The sequence below is a fragment of the Colletotrichum karsti genome (genome assembly GCF_011947395.1).
Source record: "Colletotrichum karsti strain CkLH20 chromosome Unknown Scaffold49, whole genome shotgun sequence".
Classification (NCBI taxonomy): domain Eukaryota; kingdom Fungi; phylum Ascomycota; class Sordariomycetes; order Glomerellales; family Glomerellaceae; genus Colletotrichum; species Colletotrichum karsti.
In genome coordinates, this window is record NW_024065949.1 from 73,218 (window position 1) to 94,901 (window position 21,684).

General features: G+C 52.1%; 4 protein-coding genes across 4 annotated transcripts; 2 read left to right on the forward strand and 2 right to left on the reverse strand.

Moving 5' to 3' along the window:
• Positions 1 to 889: 889 nt before the first annotated feature.
• Positions 890 to 4,513, forward strand: CkaCkLH20_11553 (uncharacterized protein; the record flags this gene model as incomplete). Its single annotated transcript, XM_038894267.1, has 6 exons — positions 890 to 1,957; positions 2,008 to 2,283; positions 2,339 to 2,494; positions 2,964 to 4,073; positions 4,140 to 4,306; positions 4,357 to 4,513. 6 exons carry the CDS (start codon positions 890 to 892, stop codon positions 4,511 to 4,513), a joined length of 2,934 nt encoding a protein of 977 aa, XP_038740342.1.
• A 228-nt stretch (positions 4,514 to 4,741) lies between these two features.
• Positions 4,742 to 6,525, reverse strand: CkaCkLH20_11554 (major facilitator superfamily transporter; the record flags this gene model as incomplete). The annotated part of the gene is made up of 5 exons (XM_038894268.1): positions 4,742 to 5,728; positions 5,782 to 5,810; positions 5,874 to 6,028; positions 6,082 to 6,180; positions 6,239 to 6,525. 5 exons carry the CDS (start codon positions 6,523 to 6,525, stop codon positions 4,742 to 4,744), a joined length of 1,557 nt encoding a protein of 518 aa, XP_038740343.1.
• A 2,793-nt stretch (positions 6,526 to 9,318) lies between these two features.
• On the forward strand, positions 9,319 to 10,055 carry CkaCkLH20_11555 (uncharacterized protein; the record flags this gene model as incomplete). The annotated part of the gene is made up of 4 exons (XM_038894269.1): positions 9,319 to 9,482; positions 9,545 to 9,660; positions 9,712 to 9,843; positions 9,898 to 10,055. The coding sequence occupies 4 exons, from the start codon at positions 9,319 to 9,321 to the stop codon at positions 10,053 to 10,055; spliced, it is 570 nt and encodes a 189-aa protein (XP_038740344.1).
• Positions 10,056 to 14,582: 4,527 nt separating this feature from the next.
• Positions 14,583 to 20,628, reverse strand: CkaCkLH20_11556 (proteasome activator subunit; the record flags this gene model as incomplete). The annotated part of the gene is made up of 3 exons (XM_038894270.1): positions 14,583 to 14,645; positions 14,697 to 20,025; positions 20,162 to 20,628. The coding sequence occupies 3 exons, from the start codon at positions 20,626 to 20,628 to the stop codon at positions 14,583 to 14,585; spliced, it is 5,859 nt and encodes a 1,952-aa protein (XP_038740345.1).
• Between the last annotated feature and the right edge of the window lie 1,056 nt (positions 20,629 to 21,684).

Below are 21,684 nucleotides of genomic sequence, written 5' to 3' on the forward strand. Positions count from 1 at the left end.
GGTGACTCGGGCAAGGAATGGATGAAAGAAATGAGAGGGAGACGCGGGATTCAGGAAGCTTAGGTCCGTTGTAACACCCAGCGGCAAGAATTCCCGCTGGCGCGCGTAATACAGACTAACTCTAAGACGGCAGTCGAAGGTCCTTGGTTGTGAGACATGAGACAAAGACTGCCCAACGTGAGATGAGGGGTCGGTGAGCTTCGATGACAGCAAGAGCACCGAAGATCCAGTCCACGACATTTCCCACAGAGATCTAACCACTTACAAGACAGGCATAACGTCCTTAGCCCGGGTCTTCCTGCTGTGTGTACTGCGCCTCGTCTTTGCCCGACGATCTGGGAGGATGGGGACATGCAGTCATACCATCCACCTCATCTCTACAGTTAGTGCTTAGTGCTCGTCTTCCACCCGCATCCAAATCAGGAAGATGCTGCTCAATCTTGTACCGTTTCCACTGTACCTGAAGTATCCACAAGGATTCCCTTTTGTCTCAACCCAGGGACCGCACTGCACCCCGAAGGTCTGGGGAGGTGTTCATCCACACTCTTGAGTCCCTACATATTTGTCTTACGTCCCCCAACTTATCGCCCTCCCTTTCCTCTCGGCAATCAAGATGTTGTCGTTTGCTTCACTCGTTTGTTTCCTGACTTTACTCGCGCATGTCTGTGCTTGGGGTCCACGTCATTCCAAACATGGTCCCCCGGGACACTATGGCGGGCGGCACAAACATGGCGCGAGCTTCACGCCAGACCATGTCCTACGGGTAACATACCAGAACGTTTCCATAGGTTGTCAAACCCGAATGTCGGTTGTTATCAATGGCACCTTGCACGGTCCCACGTTGAGACTCAGGCCGGGAAGAAGGAGTTGGATCAGGGTCTATAACGACATGAAAGAGCACAACACCACGATTCATTGGCACGGCCTCAGCATGCGAATGGCACCATTTTCTGATGGCACACCTGCAGCAAGTCAATGGCCCATCGCACCCGAGAACTTCTTCGATTACGAAGTCTACCCCCTACGATCGGAAAGTGGTACCTATTTCTACCATTCACATGTCGGCTTCCAGGCGATGACAGCTGCGGGCCCTTTGATCATCGAAGACCGGGCAGAACCTCCTTACGCTTACGATGAAGAAAGAATCATTCTTTTATCCGACTACTTCAACAAGACAGACGCCCAAATCGAGAAAGGCTTGATTTCGACACCGTTTACGTGGTCTGGTGAGACGAATGCTGTTCTCATAAACGGTGTTGGGGTATCCATCGACGAGACAGCAGGGAAAGGAAACTGCAAGCTTCCAGTCATCGACGTCGAGCCCGGAAAAACGTACCGAATGCGCTTCATTGGCGGGACTGCCCTCTCATTGGTCCAGATGGGCATTGTTGACCACGACAACTTCACCATCATTTTGGCGGATGGATCGTACACCAAACCACATACCGAGAAGTTCATGCAGCTGTCTTCGGGTCAACGTTTTGACGCTATTTTTACCACCAAGAGCGAGCAAGAGTTGATCGGAACAACTGATTATCTTATTCAGCTTGAGACCAAGGATCGGCCAAAAGTCTACCAAGGCTACGGAGTTCTTCGATACTCGAAAACCAAAGTGCAGATCAGCAAGGCACCAGCAACACCACCATTGTCGCTCTCCAACAAAACGTATGAGTGGGCCGAATACGCATTAGAGCCGCTCAAACCCAACAACTTTCCAAAGGCAAGCGAAGTGACGCGCCGCATCCATATCGATAACCGGCAGCTTGCAACGCAAACAACGATCTGGCAAATCAATGGTTTGCAATGGAACGAAACATCCTCACCATACCCTGGGGATAAACCTTACCTGATCAATATCTTTGAGAATGGTCCTTCTGCGATGCCCAATTACACCGCCGCGCTCAATAATAAGGGCTGGGACCCAACAACGTTGACTTGGCCCGCAAAGCTGGGCGAGGTAAGTGCCAACTCAAGACATAAGTTTTACAAGTTGCTTACATATTCAAGGTTCTTGAAATCATTTTGGAAAACACTGGCTCTCTTGTTAACGCCAATGGCGGCGTCGACTTCCACCCTTGGCATGCCCATGGTGGACACTTTTGGGACATTGGAAGCGGTAATGGGACGTACAATGCCACCGAAAACGAAGAGAAGTTGAAGAACTACAATCCCGTGCGCAGGGATACGACAAATCTTTATCGGTACGGCGAGAAGACAACATCAGGGTCTAATGCTGGCTGGAGAGCATGGCGGTTGCGCGTGGAAGATGCCGGTGTTTGGATGGTATGCCTTCCTCAACGATGACTATCTGAGGCCGAACATTACTGACATTTCCCAGATTCACTGTCACATTTTGCAACACATGGTGATGGGCATGCAGACTGTCTGGGTGATGGGAGATTACCAAGACATCACGGGCATTCCTTTTGTGGATGCGGCTGGATACCTGGAATACAACGGGAACGCCACGGGCAACGCCACCTACGCCCCAACTGTAATACACTTCTTTGACGAGGACGAGGAGAAATAATCCTACAAGACGTCCATAGACTAAATCGATATCCGGGGTATGGGCGACGCGGTCCCAAGGACCCCAAGAGTACAACGCAATAATCAGTCGTGGACCCGCAGCAAGGATCCTGTTTCTTTGATTGTTGAATCAGATGCGAGCGGTTGTGCACGTTTCTGGGGGGGGACTCGTCGCTGGGGTCTGTTATCCAAACGCTGACTCGCGATTGAAAACCAAATGAACTACCACGTTGTACATAAAAGACCATTTCGTGATGCTTGGCACTGTCATCCGAAAATATCTTCCGCACCGTAGTTTCTCTATTCTGCCGGCATCATGTGGCTGTCAGGTCTGCTGGTGGACTGCGCATCTAGTGCTGGAGGCATACTATCATTCCTCCTTGTTTCCGTAAGTTACCAGGCCCATGTCGTGAATGTTTACTGACGCTTGTCAGGTCTTGCTGTATGGCGCTGGCCGCGCGATCTACAACGTCTATTTTCATCCTTTGAGCCAATATCCAGGTCCTCGACTGTGGGCGATAAGTCGCCTTCCATGGAATCTTGTCAACCTCAAGGGCAGTTTAGCCTTCCGGATCCAGGAATTGCACGAGAAGTATGGACCAGTTGTGAGGATTGCGCCTGACGAGCTCTCTTTCACCAGCTCTGCCGCATGGAAGAAGATCTATGGTCAACGGTCACCGGAATTCTCCAAATGTTTCGACGGTCGTGGCATTGCTGGCCCCGGGGCAACCAATCCGGCAGTACGCAACGGCGGAATTGTCACCGCCGACCAGGAGCCCCATGCTCGGCTTAGAAAAGCAGTGTTGCCGGCTTTCAGTGAGCGGGCACTCCGCGAGCAAGAGGAAATCCTGCAACTGTACGCAAGCAAGCTTGTAGAGAAACTTCGATCATCCAGCGAAAGCGGCACACCTCAAGACATGGTAAAATGGTTCAGCCTTACTGCGTTTGATGTCATTAGTGACCTGGCATTTGGGCAAGCTGCAGGATGCTTGGACGATGCATCTCAGCCATGGTTGCAAGTCATTGGAACACGAGCCCAGGGTATTGTCAGGTATCAATTCGCCATTTACTACGGCCTCGAGAAGTGGCTAGAATGGCTCGCTCCTAAGGCCCAAAAGTTGGCCTTGAAGAAGCACGGAGAGCTCACCGCCGCCAAAGTCAAGCGGAGGCTTCAGCAGACTGAGAACAAGAAGGATTTCATGAGTTACATCTTGGAGAACCCTCAAGCTGATTTGAGCAACGCCGATCTGGTCAGAATGGCTTCCGCTTTCATCGTTGCCGGGAGTGGTACTGCGGCTACTGCCTTGTCTGGTATCACGTATTTCTTGTGCAAAAGCCCGGACAAATATGCCAAGTTGACGGAAGAAATCAGAGGCGCGTTCTCCACAGAAGAAGAAATCACGATGACTTCGACTGGAGAATTACGATACCTCAAAGCAACGATTGAGGAAGGATTGAGAATCTATCCCCCAAGCCCGAGCGCACTCCCGCGATTCGTGCCGGGTGCCGGCGAGGATATCGATGGCAAATGGGTGCCTGGTGGGGTGAGCTCATTCCTTCTTGCGTCGTCATGAAGTTGACGTCAAATACTAACGGCGTCGTTCTCATAGACTGCAGTTGGGGTTCACCAACTTTCCGCGTCTCGCTCAAAACACAATTGGACAAACCCAAATGACTTCATCCCTGAACGATGGATGGATGAGTCAAGTTTCGACAGTGATGACAGATCTGCAAGTCAACCTTTCTCATTTGGACCGAGAAATTGCATTGGAAAAAGGTGAGTATTTCGAAATCACTAAAGTCAGCTTTGCTAATTCAAGTCTCCAGCATGGCTTACGCTGAGTTGCGCATTGTCCTGGCGAAGCTGTTGTGGAACTTCGATCTTGAGCTCGTCGACAGTTCAGAAGATTGGGTGCGCCAGCAAAAGATATACCTCATCTGGCAAAAGGTGCCGTTGATGGCGAAGTGCCGCCCGAGGCTTTGAGAGATCGCTTGTGTCATAGCCATTTGCGCAGCTATTCACCAAAAGGCTATCTTGTTCTTGTAAAGAAACGATTCAATCTAGACCAGAGAATAAGAAACTGTATCGTTGGCGTTGTGGACACATTTATATCGATTTGGGTTCTAGCTCTATGTACGTGTATGCTTACAAGCAGAGCTCAATCATCATCCGTCACGGATGAAGTCTTTGTCTTTGTCCAATCTGTCAACCTTACATGACGTATGGTTGATAAACGGTTCCATTTCTAACAGCTGCATTGTACAGCTTTTTGTTAGACCTGTACAGATAGACCTTCAATCCCATGGCGCTTGCGCAGGCGATCAGGCCCATGACCATCATCATGATAAAAGCAAGCCGATATCGCGGCTCGTCTGAGTCGACAAAGAAGTAAGGTGCAATTAGATTGCCGATCTGGCCGAGGACGTTGACAAGTGCAACAGATATGGCGCGTTTTTCAGGCGTTCGTCCCATCGTGTTCGACGTCCAAGTACTGATGAGTGGGTTGGCGAAGTACATGCCGCCTACGTAGATGAATGAAGCCCCATACCGAGCACTGCGGTTCTCGGTGGCCAGGCAGATGACATAACCAATGCAGCCAAATGCGATTGGTCCAGCAAAATGATACCCTCGCTCTTTAGTCTTGTCGGAGTGCCAGGCGTTGACCAGAGATCCCGCGGCGGCGAAGATATAAGGCGGAGCTGTCAAGACAAGCGTAATGGTGTTGTTGTATCCAAATCCCCGTACGATGGATGGAAAGAAATTGGAGAAGCCATAAGCGGCTGAGATACCAATGTTCATCCCGACCAGTAGCCACATCTTGTAGTCGAAGACGCTCATTTTCAAACCTTGCCAGACTCCTGCCTTTGCCTCCGCAGTGGACACTCGATCAGCCAGAATGCGGGCAGCAGCGACCTTGCGCATGTCCTCAGTCATGGACCATCGGGCACTTCCTGTGGTAGAGTCGGGATAGTCGGGCAAGAGAAAGAGGGCAATCATCGCCAGACCCGCCCCCGTAGAAGCGAGAACAATGAAGAGCCACTGCCAGCCAGCCAGTCCATAGGACCCTTCGAGTGTTCCGAAAACAGCTGCTGCTATCAGGCCAGCTGTACAGAAAGCCAAAGTCTGACCCGTGTACAGTAAAGCACAACGCAGGGCCATTTCTTTGCGAGTGTACCAACAAGACATGACATAGATTGCCTACCAATCACAAGGTTAGCTAGGATGGCAGTTGAGATGAAAGAGGATCTTACGCCTGGGAATAGAGGAGCCTCCACGACACCTGGAATCATTTTGTGATTAATATGAAAGGTTCGTTGTCATAGAGTAGGGTGGTAAGACTTACCTAGAAAGAATCTCACGGCGATGAGACCTTCGTAGTTTTTCACTCCACAAGTAGCGGCTGAGACACCAGACCAGACCAGAGCCATGCAGCACAGGTACAAACTTGGCCGGACCTTTCCAATAATCATGTTGGATGGAATCTGGCCAAGAACGTATCTGAAAATCCATTAGGAGACTTTTATGGATTGAAAGCAAGGAGACAAGCTTACCCAACGCTCAGGATCGACACAGCGGTACCGAATTGGTAGCCTTCCAAATTGAGGTCTTCATCCAGACTACTCAAACGAGCTTGTCTAGGTGGACGGGCTCTGTTAGTGACCAAAACACAGAACAGTCAAGTTCGTGCTATGAAGAGGTGAAGCTTACGCGATAGAGGCACGATCTAGGTAGTTGAAGAGATAGAGAACCCACAAACAGGGCATCAGGGTCACATCCAAGCGCCTGACAACCTGTTTCTCAAGCTCTCTCCAATTAGGAATACCCAGAGCGTCAATTTGCTCATCTGCAGAAGGTAGAGTTTCACCTTTGCCATCACCGTCGTTGGCTTCAATAATCGAAGGCTCTTTGTGGACCTGTTCAGCCGCCTTTGTAGGAGTATTGGCTGTGCCGTGGACACCACCATCATTCTGGGAAGACTTCTCTTCAGCAACCATGGCTTATGGTGTATCAGCCAAAAGATATGAGATTCGAAAGAATTGTAGTGGAGGGGAAGTATTTCGAAGAGAAAAGGTGTCACAAGTGAAGAATATAGGAGAAACGGATGCTCTTATACTTTCAGCGTCGGCGATGACAGTCTTTGATTAGGTTACTACCATTATCTGCGTTTCTTCAGACTCCATTCTCATCGTTTCCTAGACGTTTCCCCGTGTTCCCCGCCTCCCAGGCCTCCTTTTCCCCAGACCCGCCTCCGGACCCCATTTCCTCCACCGACCGGCCTTAGCCGAGATTGGTCTCAACTCCATTCACTGCATGTTGTTTGTGGAGTTTCCTTTACGGAGTAGAGAAGGTGCAAACGACAAAGTGGAACATGTCCAAGTTGAATTCGCGAGGGGGTGTTAAGGGAGCTGATTTGGCAGAGTTTTCCGCTGGCGGACGTCTCTCAACGGCAAAGTATCCATAGATAAGCCATCGAGAACGCTCGGCGGCCTCGGCACACGTCTTTAAGAGCTGCCGAGAACACAGACTGGGCTGATGTCGCAAGACGGCAGCCGGCCCGGACTCCTTGGCCGTGATTTGGTCGGGAAAGCTCGGACGAGGGAAGCAGAGTTGACAAGGTGTTTCGGCAAAGGAAATCGAATGAGAAAGGGTTGAGAAGACATGTCGTGGAGTAAGTCAAACATCCCCGTATGACGAGTTGAGAAGCGCGGCGGGCCAAGATGGCGGGCCAAGATTACCAAGACACCAAGACTTCTTGGTGCTCGGGAGTTGCCCGAACTATGGAAGAGTGAATTGAGATCTGGCTCGATGTCGAACTTGGCGTTTAAGCTTTGAATGCGCCCAGCAGAGCCGCCTTGGAAAGTTTCAAGGATCAAACCCTTCTCTCCACAAGCCGCCTAGCATATCTCATTTTCATCGACGCCTGTCGGGAGCTATTTCAAAGAGCCGAAGGCTTCATTATTCCGGAGAATCTACGACCTTCCTTCCAAGCAGGTTAGCGGGTGTAAACTAATCATCACCTCATATTTAATTGTAGGATTGACCTGTGACACCCGATAAGTGTTTTCGATGCGGCTGATTGGCCGGACTACGCATCTCCAGGCGTACTGGTCACGGAGGCAATCAGCCTTCTGATATGACTCCCCACTCCCTGAGTATAGCGAGATGTGGACCAGATTCAGAGAAATAAGCGTTATTGCATTGTACTGCGCGGCGACTTACGACTGCGAATTCTGATATAACTTTGCACACGAGACATGATCCACAGACTAAAGATTCACCGATCGTATCCTGCCTTTTTCTCTTCCGAGTAGACTTGAGGTCGTGCCGGCTGTAGATACATTCTTGACTAAAAAGAATGAGGCTGGTAGCGGACGTACGCCGCTTGGTCCTGTTAATCAAGCTTGAACCCTGGGGATGGATTAGACCCCATTTATGGCAGCTTGGCTGGCCTGGCGTTCTAGCCTTTTGGCCATTGTTGCTAGATTCCTCGAGGCTGGCGCTAAAAATCACGGGCCCTCGAGATACCCCTTCAACATCCGAAAGTCTTATTCTTCGAACCTGCTCTCTCAACTTTGAGCAAGATTGTGGCTGGTTCTTTTGCCTTCTTTTGGAAGCTTTGACTGATTATCAGTCTAATTTGCACTCGATTCCCGGGTTGTGTTTTGGCGTTTGAGCGGCTGACGTGAACATTCCACTCACCGCAATTAAAGGTGCAGAGGAATGAACTAGGCGCAAACATGGCAACAGGCAACATTGAACAGAAGGACAACACGCCTCGTGACAACGTGGTAAGTATGTAAGCTTCTAGGCTGATAGCTTTGTCGGGGCTTGAGCACATGCAAATGCAAAAGATCAACCAAATTGCAGCCTGACGAGTCAACCTGCGTTAGGACAGGCTGCAATTTAGCGCCGTTGGAGCTTATCTTACCTTGAGCTCTTTGGATTGGCGATGGAGAACGTTGCCAACGATTCTGAGCAACTTGTTATCAGCGCACTGAACTTATTTGATACGTCTTGCTATCGGTGCATAGTAATGCGGGTTTCCTGGAAACCATTAGGAGACTTATGGGTAAAGTACCAAAGGGGTACTCTGCAGGTTCAAACACTCAATGTCCAAAACCCGGACTCACTCACTGAACAGTAACTGAATGTGCAACGGAGATACTAGACAGAATGCCAAAGTCTTTTCATTCAGCCGCAACGATCCCGTGATGCATAGCCGGCCGGGGTTCAATGAAATTGGCCGCTGCGGTTGACGCTAGAACCCAGAACGTTTTCAACCTTCTTTTGTCTTACAGCCGTACAATGCTCCGAGGCGCTTCCAGGCTTTTGTCATGAAACTATTGCTCAGACTTTGCACCTGGAACCGAGGATTCCTCCAATCTAGTGGCTGCACCAGAGCATCCTACGTCATCCAATAGCTCGTAACTAAATCCACCTATGTGTTTAGCTGAACTTTGACTTATACAACAGGCTGCAGCCACAAAATGCCAACATGTTCCCAACACACTCTGCTAGCGAGTGTGGATGGAATGGTGCGGGGTACTGAGTGAACTAAACTCAGCCTCGGCGTGCAAGGGCGCCCAGAATAACTTTGTCTTATGTCTCTCTCTCCGACGTGTTTACAGTGTAAGGCTTAAGCTGAGAAAGCTAAAAGGACCAGCCCGACCTCAAATGCCGACATCCAGACATGACGAGCTGACATCCTCACTGATCCAAGCATCTGGACATTCATATCTTTTGCCCTGACGATCATCTTCCTTGCCCTTATCTGCGGCCGATTCAAGATGGTCAGACTTTGGAACATCGTTGCTCTTGGACTCGCTGCTCTAGCGACAGCGTCGCCGCTCTCTTCGGATGTGCCTGTTGTGGACAGCCGTTCTGATTCACCCAAAGAGTCTGTCAAGGGCAACTGTTCACCAGCCTGTGGCAAGTATAACTTTGTCTTCACGTAAGTTTACCATAAGTACGAGCGAGAGCAGTGGTGGTCGGTGCTAATTTTCTACACCGTAGCGGTTTACCATGGAATCACCCGGCAGTTGCAGCAAGCGGGTTTACACCCCAGCAAGTAGAAGCCGGTATCCGAGCAGATATGGCAGCCATCGTGAAGGCTGGTTATAACATCAAGGGTCTGTGACTTCTCTGGGTGATATATGAGTTGGTGACTAACACTCTCTCAGCTGTCCTTCTTGGGCCCGAGGACGGACTGGACTTCGTCTCCAGTGAGTTGAAGGGGACGAACTGGAGAGGAGTTGGTGTTGGTTTTGGCATCCGAGGAAACCCCTCCCCTGTCATCACACGCCGTCTGATGGGTACGTGATTCCTGCGGTCGCTATTGGTGTTGCTGTGACTGACTCTTCATGAAGATATCATTCAACTGTACCGAGATGAAGAGCCTCGTTCTCGTATTCTCTTCAATTACTCGCCTGTAACATCACTTTGGGCCATCCAGCAGTACTTTCCACTTCCGACCAACTGCACCGATTCTCCTGGCAAAAACCTGGCAAGTGCTTATCTTCTGTGACGATACGATGACTCTAACATGCTTCCAGGGAATTGCGATCCGCTGCAAAGCATGCAATCCTCCGGTTTAGACGAAATACAGCACCGAGGACGGTGACTGGGAAATTAGGGCTACGTTAGATGCAGATAATCTTGAAATGATGTATATATACGCATGATATGAGTTTTTTGGGGGTCTTTTCCCTCGTACCTGCGGCATTCGTCATTGACCTCATCTCTTTCTTATTCTTTTGCTCTTTTCGTCGTTGGCTTTCACCGGTGTCTAGGTGATATGGAGTATTAGAATAACTGAAGGACCCTGAGGGCAGATGCACGTGTGAAATGAAAACTTTAAAGGGATCGGTCGTTGCTTGTGTCGTTCCTCTCAGCCGAGTGACAAAATTTCGACCTTGATGCCAAAAGACATGCTGCACAAAGCCCACGAAATCGAAATTTTTGAGTCTTACCTTCAGTCACAACTTATTTCATCTCATCGGTTCTACTTATCTCGACTACTATTTCAAACACTACCATGACTTCAATCAACGTCGAAGATTCTCACACAAAAGCCCAGATACGGGCAGAAGATATTATCCAGCCACCGCGTCCATCAGGCGGATTTCAGAAAGCCCCCCGAGAGATTCTTTTCATGATTTCGGAACTGCTGCCGATCTACTCGAAAGTCATTTCATCGCTATCTTGCAAATTCTTCTTCTGCTCGCTCTTCCCAGCTGGCAACATTCCTCGACTCGTCATGCCAGATATTGAGACATTTCTCTTGCTCATAGAGAGGGACAGCTTAGACCAGTTTGCATGCCTGAATTGCGTCAAACTTCGTCAGTTTGATCCGACCAACACCCAAGACTGGCGATCCCAGACTCATTCTCTATGCGGTCCTGCTTTCGTGGTGGCCATCTTTCGACCCCCGGTTACCGACCCTGGCGTGGATAGAACGCGCCGCGGTGAATACAGACGAACGCACAAGTCAAACCCATTTCTCTGGCGACCTCACCCATTTTCCTGCCACCCAAAGATCCCAGTCGCGGACCATAAATGGCCGGAGATCACTTTCCCTCATGCGCATCTGGTCATGAAACGACACTTCCAGGGAGTCCCTCACGGTCTTTCCATCGAGACACTCCACAAACATTACGCATTTGAGAGATATATTTCACTCAAGGGAAACATTCATCCAGACCACTTTCCCATCGAACGGCACCTGGAAACTCACTCTCCGCAAGGCAAACGATATTTTCTCCGGCCGCTTTCCGAGTTGTCACGAAGTCAGAGCAGCTCGAGCAGCACTCTGAGGACATCCAAAGCATCCGCGACACCGTGGAGATTTACACACGATTACTCAGCCAGAATCATAGACGAGAGACTTTTCATCCGTCGCTCACATAGCGTTGCGGGCCCCCGATGCTCGTTGGCAATGTTTTTGAAACTTATAGAGAGCCTTGAACTTCCCGTCTGTCGACATATACGGGCCTGCTCTACTCGACCTAAGAGGCTGAGCTGGTTAGAAGTGTACTGGACTGATTTACTCCCCCATCTTGTTTCCTTGTCACAAGTCAAGAATAAGAACCGTGTATATGCGTACGCCGACGACGGGGAGGGGTCCTGTGACACCTGTCACACCGACTACAACATAGTCACCCGAAATGGCCAGACAGATCATTGGAATTTCAGTCTAATCACCTACCACGATCTTGGTGGCTGCCAGTCTCACGATGAACCTGCTTGGCAATCCTTGACGAAGTTGCAGAAGCACTCAGGCTATCGTTTCAACAATTCTTGGAGAGATCCACCAGCCGCAGCAGAAAACCTGATAAGAAAGTGGCACTCTGCCGACAAACAAATTCTTAGAGAGGTTCAATCTCAAAAACGCCACTAGCGAGGGCATTTTTATTGGACATTTCAACTCAAGCTCCTAGTCTATCAAAGCGCCGGACGAGCTGGACCATATCTGTATTTTTATGTCTCGGGAACTCGAAAGTTCACTCAAAGGACCAACCCACTGTTCGTGGGTCAAACTAAAGCTCTGAAAACTCATTTAATCCACAGTTCCTTTGCCTTTCTGGTGCAGTACACTGCGCAGTCAAATATCGTTGATCATTCTAAAAGGATGTAGATCGGATAGGCCAATGTCACAAGCTATTCATCTGAGGCATCAAGTCCGCGATGTCTTCGCCTTCCATTAGTGCTTCACTTGAGCCCTTCTCAAGATCCGATCTGATTCCTTCTATCTTGGTCGCTGGCTGTCTGGAGGAGCTCACCCTCGTGGCAGCCTGCTTCTGCCGTCCGGCTTTCTGGAGACGGAAACAACCCAGTCTTTCTGTTTTATCTTGTCCGTTCTCTCATTCACGTGGGGGGTGGGGGGTGGGCCAGTCAGAAAAGGGTTGAACTAAGCTGAGTCGAAGTGAAAGCTGGGTCGCGTGTACACCACTCCACGGGTATTACTCCTGGTCGTATACTTCAGGGGTAACAACGGATATAACAGCAGCAAGGATAGGCATAGAGATAGCGAGAGGAAGTTGCAAGGGAAAAGTAACCGTGGAGGACTGTATGTTTCTTCGGGCTTCGCGCGCGAACTGTCGACATCACAAGATTAGAACCTTATCGAGTCGAACCCAGCCACACTCGACTCCCCTCCATCGTTGCTTGACAATGCCATCATGAGTGCTGCCATAGTGTCTTTGCGGGATTGCTCGCCCAAGTACAGCTCCATTTAGATCCGCAACATAGCTGAGCAGATTCCGAGGGCAGACAAAGCAGCGCCTGTCGTAGGTAGTTGGGTTGGCCATATGGCGCTTGAGGTAATTACGGAAGAAAAGAGGCGCAAAGGTTTCCTTGTTTGGTGAAGGTTCTTGTGATCCATGCGAATACTGCCATCGTCGAAAGTAGCTTCAGCTTTGGTGGATCTCTTCGTACCTTGGGCGCAGGCCGCATATAGGACGACGCTGGGCTGGGGCAGGAGCAAAGGGGAAATAAGAAGACTGGAGGAAAGTTTGCGTTCAGAACTTGAGGTGACAGAGGCAGGTGTCACCGCCTAGTCGCCCGATTAAATAGGTAGGCAAGCACGAAACAGGCCGCAGAAGTCCTCCTGCTGCTGCGGAACTATTTCTAGACACTTCAAACTTGTCAACTGAAAGGAGCACTCGGCACATAAGAAACGGTTCGTCAAATCCTCGTTTGATAGGGTAAGAGCACAGTTGCATCTTGATCCTTCTCTAGGTAATCTCGTGAATTGACGATTACCAAGCAAAACACCTTCCCATCTAATGTCGGGTATGATTTTGAAACATTTACAAATACGCATCAATCAACCCCCATACTCAAGCCTCACAAGCCTCCCCAGTATCCTGCGTGGTCCCCAACTTATCATCACACGCAATATCAAACCGACTCCTCGCCAGCGCATCCGACTTGGCAATACAACAGATCTATTCACGTACATCATCAGTCACTTGCTCCCCGTCACATCACACCAGAAGAATCAACTCACCCCCTTTCCAAGAGGCTTCCCGCCGGCGCCAGAGCAAATCCCGCCATCCTCGATCACCTTGTTCCCCACATCTCGGCAGAGGAAGGTCGACTTCTGGCACATGGCCACGGTGAAAAAGAGAGCGAGCGCGGTAAACGTGAGCTTCATTTTCGTATTGAAATATCAAGTGTGATGTGAGAAGTAAGAACGTATTAGAGCTCAATGATGGCGATCAACGCTTGGAAGGAAAGAAAAATGATCAACCGATACTTAAGACGAACGAACCCCAACACAACCAGCGCCGGTTCGTCCGTTTTATACACCTCGACCAAAAACCTGAGAAAAGCCAAGCAGAGACAAGCAGTTACCCGTGTCACACAGAGCTCAGAACTCGGCGGTCGGGTCGATGGAGCAACCCGGCACGACGTGCCCAAAGACGAGTCAGTCTCCCCCAGGCGAGCCACCCCGTCGGGACGTCTCAGACGTCTGAACATGAGACTTCTGAAACAATGACAACGGCGTTGGCGACGAACATGTCCCTGCCGCGACGTGCTTCTCTGCCGCAAGGCCAGCCATGATAGGGCGGCCTCGCGTCCAAAAGCCCCAGCCTCAGCGCCTCAGCTCGTTCCAGACCGTTGGCGCGCTCGTAATGCCCTTGAAATAAAGTTTGCTCCATGTCGATAGTCGCCGATCTAAACATCAAAAGTATCCGGATGATCCAAGTCGTCCGTCGTTGTTCACATACTATGCCGCCAGGGACAGTCTCGAAGAAGGGTCCAGTGACAAGAAGATGTATGAGCTACGAAACTAGCTCACGAAGACACACTGTTTATCCCGAATCCCATCCGTAAGTCCTCTCTATCAGGACTATGCAATTCCCAATGGATATCATCGTGCGGCCCCAGTGCAATCCATACCCGTACATCTATGACTGACCATAACCATTGTATACATAAGCCGACGAAACATCGACTCCAATCATGCCTCGTCGCGTCTTTGGTTGTTGTCTCTGCGACAAACTCACTTGCCGTACTGTATCGTCCGGCAAGTCTTCGCTCAAAATGACTAGGCGAAATAGCTCTTCCACAGCACACCCTCCAGGTCCTCTAGCTGTTCTGAAGTAAAATACTGCAAACGAGTTAGCCCTTGCTGCTTTGGAAGGTCACCTGCACAACATACCTTCTGGTCTACGCTCCAACTGTCCTGCCTCGTCTTCTTGAAGTCGGACAGAATGGCTTTCGTCGCCTTTCCGACTACGCCAGGGTCGCTGGCTGCGCGGGTCGCAAGGATCTGGAGAACTTCGGGCATCCATGACGGAGGCGGGGTGGCGTACGGGAACGCCTCGATGAGGGCACCCAAGCCAAGGACAGCAGCGTGGCGGCGGACGATCTGCTTCGTCGTGTCGACAGGCGTCTCGGTGCCCGGAAGCTTTCGCTTGGGCATGGGGTTGAGTCGAAGCTCGTCCTCGTATCTCTTCTTCAAGACTTGAATGGTGGGGTCGCGAATACGCTTCGGCGAGCACCTGATCATGCCGGCCAGGGTGGCAGATGCGCAAGAGCGAACCTCGAGCTGAGGATCCGCCAACATGTCGCTCACAGCGTTGAACAAGACGTCCCGCTGCTTCTTCTCGATGAGAAACAGGCGACGGAAGTAAATCACTTGCATGTTGACCATAGACCGCAGACGTTGGTGCCAGCTCGTGGCGGTTTTGCCAATTCGCACCAAGGCATCGATGAATGCACCGTCCTCACCAACACGGAAGGGGATGTTGGGCAAGTGGCGGTAGACGTGATAGGCAAGACGCATCAACTCAGGGTCCTCTTTGACATCCATCATGTGAAGGAGCTGCTCCATAAACGGCTCCGGGAAGAATGGCATCAGCTGCGTGCACTCCTGAGAGGATAGCGTGCTGTCTAGCCAAGTGAGTACGGTCTTTGACCCAGATGTGTAAGATGACGGCGTTTGCTGGCCCGGAGTGCGTTCGTGACGCCACTTCTCGAGACGGCCAAAGGTGTCAAGGATGGTCGCGGAGAAGGCCTCAGTAGGTTGGTATGGGCGAATGCCCAAAGACGAGGCTTCTTGGTTCGCTTTCAACAGAGCGTCGACACTCTCGAAGGACTCGTGGTATCTCGTGCGGTAAATAGTAGCGATGACCCTGCCCATAGCCTCTCTTACTGTCTTATACGGATGATCGATGTGGGCAAGGAAGTCCTCCAAGATCGGCTTTTCATGGCGGTAATGCCAACCGGCATCGGTGATGATAAACTCCAGCACCTGCACCTTGCTCGATTCCTTGAAGGCAGCGTTGGACGACATGTCGAGCCTGAAGGCGCTGAGGTTGTTGACGAGTTCGTGTGAGCGACGAGGATCCTTCGGGTCGACGGTAAGGTGCAGACAAGACACCCAATATTGGAGGTTCTCAGGGGTGAGATCCTCGTTGAGAACCTTCAGCATCAGGGGTGCAGCGAAGCCCCAGACCTTGTTGCGGAAGTCAGGCGGATCATCGCTGGAGCCAGCCATCAGTGCTGCCAGAATCTCTGACGTCGCTCGGTGTTGATGCTTGTCACTGCCGTCGCCATACACCTCCATGGTGAGCTCCTTGACATCGTCTAGTGTGATGGCCGTTCCTCCATAGTGCATCAAGTCGAACACGTGCATCAGCATATAGACGTTGCCCATGCGAAACCTATCAGCGTTTGCATCGCGCGGTTCTTGCTTGAGGTAGTCGAAACAGGTCTTCAACCACTCGCGAGTGAGCATCTTGCCGATTTGCTCCCGAACAGCGGCTTCTCGTTCATCGTAATCGGTGAAAGCCATGGGCTTTGCGCGCGACGCGAGGAACTTTTTGCCCCAGACCAACCAACCTGGATGATCTGAGTCGACCATATACTCCGCATTTTCTGGGGTGGCAAACGCATCTAGGTATTTGTCGGTGAATGCCTTGTCGCCTTTCGTTACCTCGATCGTCAACTTGTTTCGGTCCTTCTCCTTCTCAGTCAGGTAGTTGCGGTAGTCATGGTCGTAAGCGGCTCGCATCTCCACTGCCTCGAAAACCGAAGTGAATGCGGACATGTAACTAGCACGGAGGCCTGGGTGGCTGTCGTTTGTACCTTGCGTAACGAGGGTGATGAATTCGGGGGGCGCCAGGGTGTCGAACCGCAGGCACAAGTTGGTTGAAAAGATGACGCAACGAGACGCGATCTTCCAGTGCGCCTCCTTGGCGATCTGGGTCAACTCCAACCCCAAGGCGGCCTTTTTCTTTTCGACACGTTCACGACGCTGAACAATGAAGTTGTGGCGGCTGTCAATGGCATGGGAACAGTCGTCTGACGGGCGGATCTGTTCCACGAGGTCCTGATTGACGATGATCATGCGCTCAAAGGGCTTACCAAAATCCAGAAGGGGGAACAGCGCCGTAGCTCCGAGCTGCTGGATGCTAGGCTTGTCGATCGTACCCGCCTTCAGGTAGAGCCGCATGGCCTCGGGAGCGAACCTCCAGTCCTTGAGGATAGTCTTGAGCAAGGTGGTGAAGAAGAGGGTGTACATGGCACCCTTGATTCGATCGTGGTCCACTTGGTCGAGAGCGACACGAAGCCGATCAATGAGGACGGGGATAACCAGGGGCCTTCCCCCGATTAGCGCCTTCAGCGAAGAATCCAATGCACTCTGAGCAACCCGACGAACATCAGCGTACGACGACACCGCCGACTGTGCCAGGTTCAACAAAAGCCGCTTATCCAGCTCGCTCTTCTGTCTCGCAGATGCGTTGTGCTTTACGCGTAGTAACTGATACGCGTCCGCTCGCTTGATTAACAGGGGACGCGGATAAACCTTGCGCAGACCGCTGATCTTGAAGGCGGAGATGTCCGACTTGTACAGACGGAGATGTCTCTCGAGAGGGTGGGCGGACCGCTCGATGCCAACGTCGGTGATCCATGTGCGGTAGGCGGCGTAGAGCGCGGTGAAGCAGGAGACATCGTCTTCCTGATTCCCGTTGAGGAAGTCGTGAGTCCTGCAGAGTAACTGGCCGACATCCTCTCTCAGCTCATGCAGCTTGTGATAAGCCGGGTCTTCCGTGGTGAGGAGGTAGCCAGCATCGTACCGGTACTGGGGTCGTGTCTCCTCATCCTCGGCAGCTTCAGCGAGAGGGTTGTCGTCGTCCATAGGAGTGTCGCCGTCCCCATCCTCCCCAGGTCTGTCGTTGCTCGGGCTCTCTCCGGATGCGCGATGGGGGTCGAACAGAGTGGCAACGCCGGAGATTACTAGCCGGATCTGCTGCAGAAGTCTTGAGACCTCGTCGGACCACTCCTTGTTCTTTCCCTTACGACTGACTGGCGGCTTCTCACTCATCAGGGAGTCCAACTTGTCCGCAGCAGCTTTGGTTTGCGAGTCGAAGAGTTCCACCGCGAACTGCACCTCGCCTGCCGATGGACGGTGCCACTTGATCGTCAGATCGGCTGGGGAAGTGGTCTTGCCCCAATCCTTGACGTCGAGGCCTCGCTTGATCACATCCGGCTCATACAGGGCGCTGTCTATGGGGTAAGTGTGCGTCAAGTTGAGTAGCAAGTGGTGGATGTAGTTGGAGATGTGAATGGTGGGAAGTCCGCGACACTTTTCTTGCATGTATTTCGCAATGTCATGGAGCTCAGTCTGGTATTTCAAGACCTCGTTGCCGACATGTACGACGGTCATGCCGAGCATGCTCACATGCCACACGAGCGCACGGTCTCTTGGAAGGTAGTCTGTACCACTGCTTCTGTCTGATGCGGCGTGGTTGTAGTCAATCTCGTTGCGGATGTTCACAATGAGCATTGGGATGAAGACTTTGAGCGTCTTTTCCGGGTTCACCTTGCACAGAGCGTTGAGAATCCAGGCCATCGCATCTCTTGCCTGGTGAACAACATGTGTTGAGACGAATGATGAAAGCTTCTCGAGCGCAGTGTCAAACAACTCCGGAGAGAGTGATGCAAAAAGAGGAGACAGCGCCGCGGGCAGGGCGTTGATGACATTGTCCTCCGGTGTTCCTCCCCTAATGTGGGACGCGTCTGGGAGATTCTCCAGCAGCGTGAAAACCTTGCCGAGAAGAGCGATGACGAACTCCCCAAGGCCCGCGGTCGACGATCTCAGGATGTTCGCCTCGTCTTCGTCGGTGATTTCGGTCTCGTAATCGAGCTTGATATCCTGGCCCTCGCGCTCCATGCGCTCCATTTCGCCTTGGACCCACTGCATGGCCAAAGTAGTGTCGTGAACCGAATCCCCGTCTTTGACCAGAGGAACCATGGGAATGCTGTAGGCGACACTCTGGAAGAAGTTAAGGGTGTACTGTGTCTTGCCCAGATCGTTGGCATCGATACCAGGGAGGGCCAGAGCCAGCAGAGCGGTGATATGGCACCTGAAACCCTTGGTCTTGGACATGACGTTTGCAATCATCTGCAACCCGTTCAGACTTGACGTTGTACGGTGAACCTCGACCAGGCCCTGCAAACTGGGGTAGAAGCGCTGCAGAGCACCCGGCAAAATGAGATTGGGCTCCAGGTAGGCCAGGCCCTGGAGAGAGGCGTAGTAGTAGTGGGCAACCCTGTTGCTCTTGGAGAACAGACCCATGTAAGTGACCTCTTTGAGCGCAGTGACGAAACGCTGCTTGAGAGCAGGGGTGATCTTGCGGTCCTCCGGTGTATCGAGCTCGCCGCTCTTCTCCCTATTCCAGCGGGAGACAAAAATGTCAGTCAGATACACGGTGAATTGGCCCAGGAAGGTCGTCCAAGAACCGGCGTTGGACGGGTGGTAGAAGGTGTCGATGGCCTCAAGAAGTCCCTCGAGACTGGACAGGATGGAGCTCTCCTGCTCGAGGCACTTGGGCGACAGGGAGTAGACGATCCAGCGCGCGATCATGTAGGCCGTAGGATACTTCTTCTTATCTTTCTCCAAGTACAGACCCAAGCCGGAGGAATAGTCCAGCGTCGAGTATGGCGAGTTGGACTGGCCCACGGGGATTTCGGTCAGGCGCAAAACGGCCGTGAAGATCCATTCGGACTGCTCCTGAGTGAAGATGCCATGGGCGTCAAAAGGGGTGTGTGACGACTGCAGAAAGTCCCTCGCCATGCGGGAGTAAAGGTCGATAAAGAAGATGTCGAAACTCTTAGACCGGGCGATTAATGACCACAGATGGAACAGTGTCGGCATGAACGATTGCGGCTGGGAGCAGGGGACGTTCTCGGGGGCCGAGTCCGTGGGTAGCAGAGCGTTGATGGTACCGACGACGATGTAGGCATTCGACACGTCCGACGTACTGAAGTAGGGCAAGAACTCGTCGAGCATCTCCTTCCGGTCTTTCGGGTCGAAGTATGTTTGGGCGTGGAGACAAAGCTTCCACAGCTGCTTATGCGATCGACGGCGATTCGTCTGGTGGGATGCCACTTCAGAGGGCAAAACGAGGGCCTTGATCTCACGCCATAAAGGACGCCAGTCGAGCAGCAAGTCATCGACAGGCTTGAGGTAGTGGTATTTCCTGCAAGGCAGCATCGTTAGCGATCAGGGACCGAGGCGGGTAAAATTGACGCCAAGCAAGCGCGGCAGCAAGGTACGAAAAGAGGCAGACGAAGGAGCAGGAAAGCAACTCGCAATGGCAACAGAGAGAGGCGTACCTAGTGAGCACAACGACCATGCGCAGAAAACGGTCTGCGGTACTGGGATCCAGGCCAGGAGCCAAGCACAGGTGGTAGTAGAGCTTGGCCAAGGTGGCGCGGAGCTCTCTGGTCATCTCAAACTTCAGATTCAGCCATCCCTGAAGCTCTCTGGTCCAATGCAGAGCGCCTGGGCTGAAGTCTTCGGCCTTGATGGCGATGTAGAGGTGTTTGAGGATACCTGCGAGAGCAGCATCGCGTTGTGACTCCTCCTCGACGGGAAAGGGGAGGTGGTTGAAGTAGCTGAAGGTACGGGGGCGGTAGCGCTTCTTGTCATCCTCGTCCGCCTTTGTGTATGGGGGACCGGGGGAGTTGGATCGGGAGATGGTATCGACGGAGGCGAAATGGCTCGAGAGGAAGTGGGCTGTGGATGCGGCCGAGAGGACGGCAGCATGGTTTGAGGGCAGCGACCCCGGAGTGTCGTCCATGATGTGTGAAGGTATGCGGGCGACGAGGCCGCGGTATTTCTCGCAACGGGCGAGAGCAGCGGAGGGGTGAAGGAGGAGGACCGAGCGGAGGGGTAGCGATCGAAATTCAAGATCGAGGTCGGCGGTCGCGTGGTCGTGCGGTCAGGGTCAGGGTCGCACAGGTGCAGGATCGATCGAGCTCCCGCTCCCACGCCGGCTGCGATGGTTCTCGACGACGGGCGGCCGGGAGGGTGGAGGGAGGATTCAGATGCCGTCGGTCGCGGGGCGTCTGTTGATCCGGAGGCGATTGATGACGTGAATGGAAGACGGAGCAGGGCTGTATGGTATTCGTAGATGATGATGTCTTCTCGGATGATGGTGATACTGCTGCTGCTGACGACACGATTCAAAGGAAATAGAAATCGCCAATGAATACACGTAAAGCAGTGTGTCGGGTCTTGCGTCTGACCTCGCAATGGGTACAGAAAACAGGACGGCGGCGGGGGATGCAGCAGAGAGAAAAGAAAAGATGTTGTTGGATGCGGCTTTGATCAAATACCAGCCGGTCGGGGCGGACAAGACACTGGACACTGAGGTGGAAGGACACACACACGCACACCCGACACCTCAGGGCCAGGCGGAGAGGAGAGTGATGATGCAGCAGAAAGCAGCCTGGGCTTCACCTTTGCTGGGAAGGGCTGGCTGGAAAAGGGTACTTTTAATGAGCTTTGCAAGATGTACATTTCCACATAAAGTAGGTGCGACAATACATGTTTTCCAAGTCTTCCATGGAGCAGGCGCTAAGCTTGACCTCTTCTTGGCTGCTGTGGACAGCTAGCTAGGGGATTGCTTACAGCGAGTGAGAGGTGTGAGGTGTCATACGCATGCTCGGCAGCCTTGCCTGGAGCGCCCCCTAAGCAGAAGGAAGGAAGGTCCCCTCCACGTCCGGTGTCGTGCCTGCCTCCCCTCAATTGCCCCACTTTCCCGCCTGCCGGCTCGATATTTTAGTGGCTGCTTCCAACACCTCTGGTCCTCAAATGGCAGCTGCACCACCAGAGCTCCTTCTCCTTCCGCACC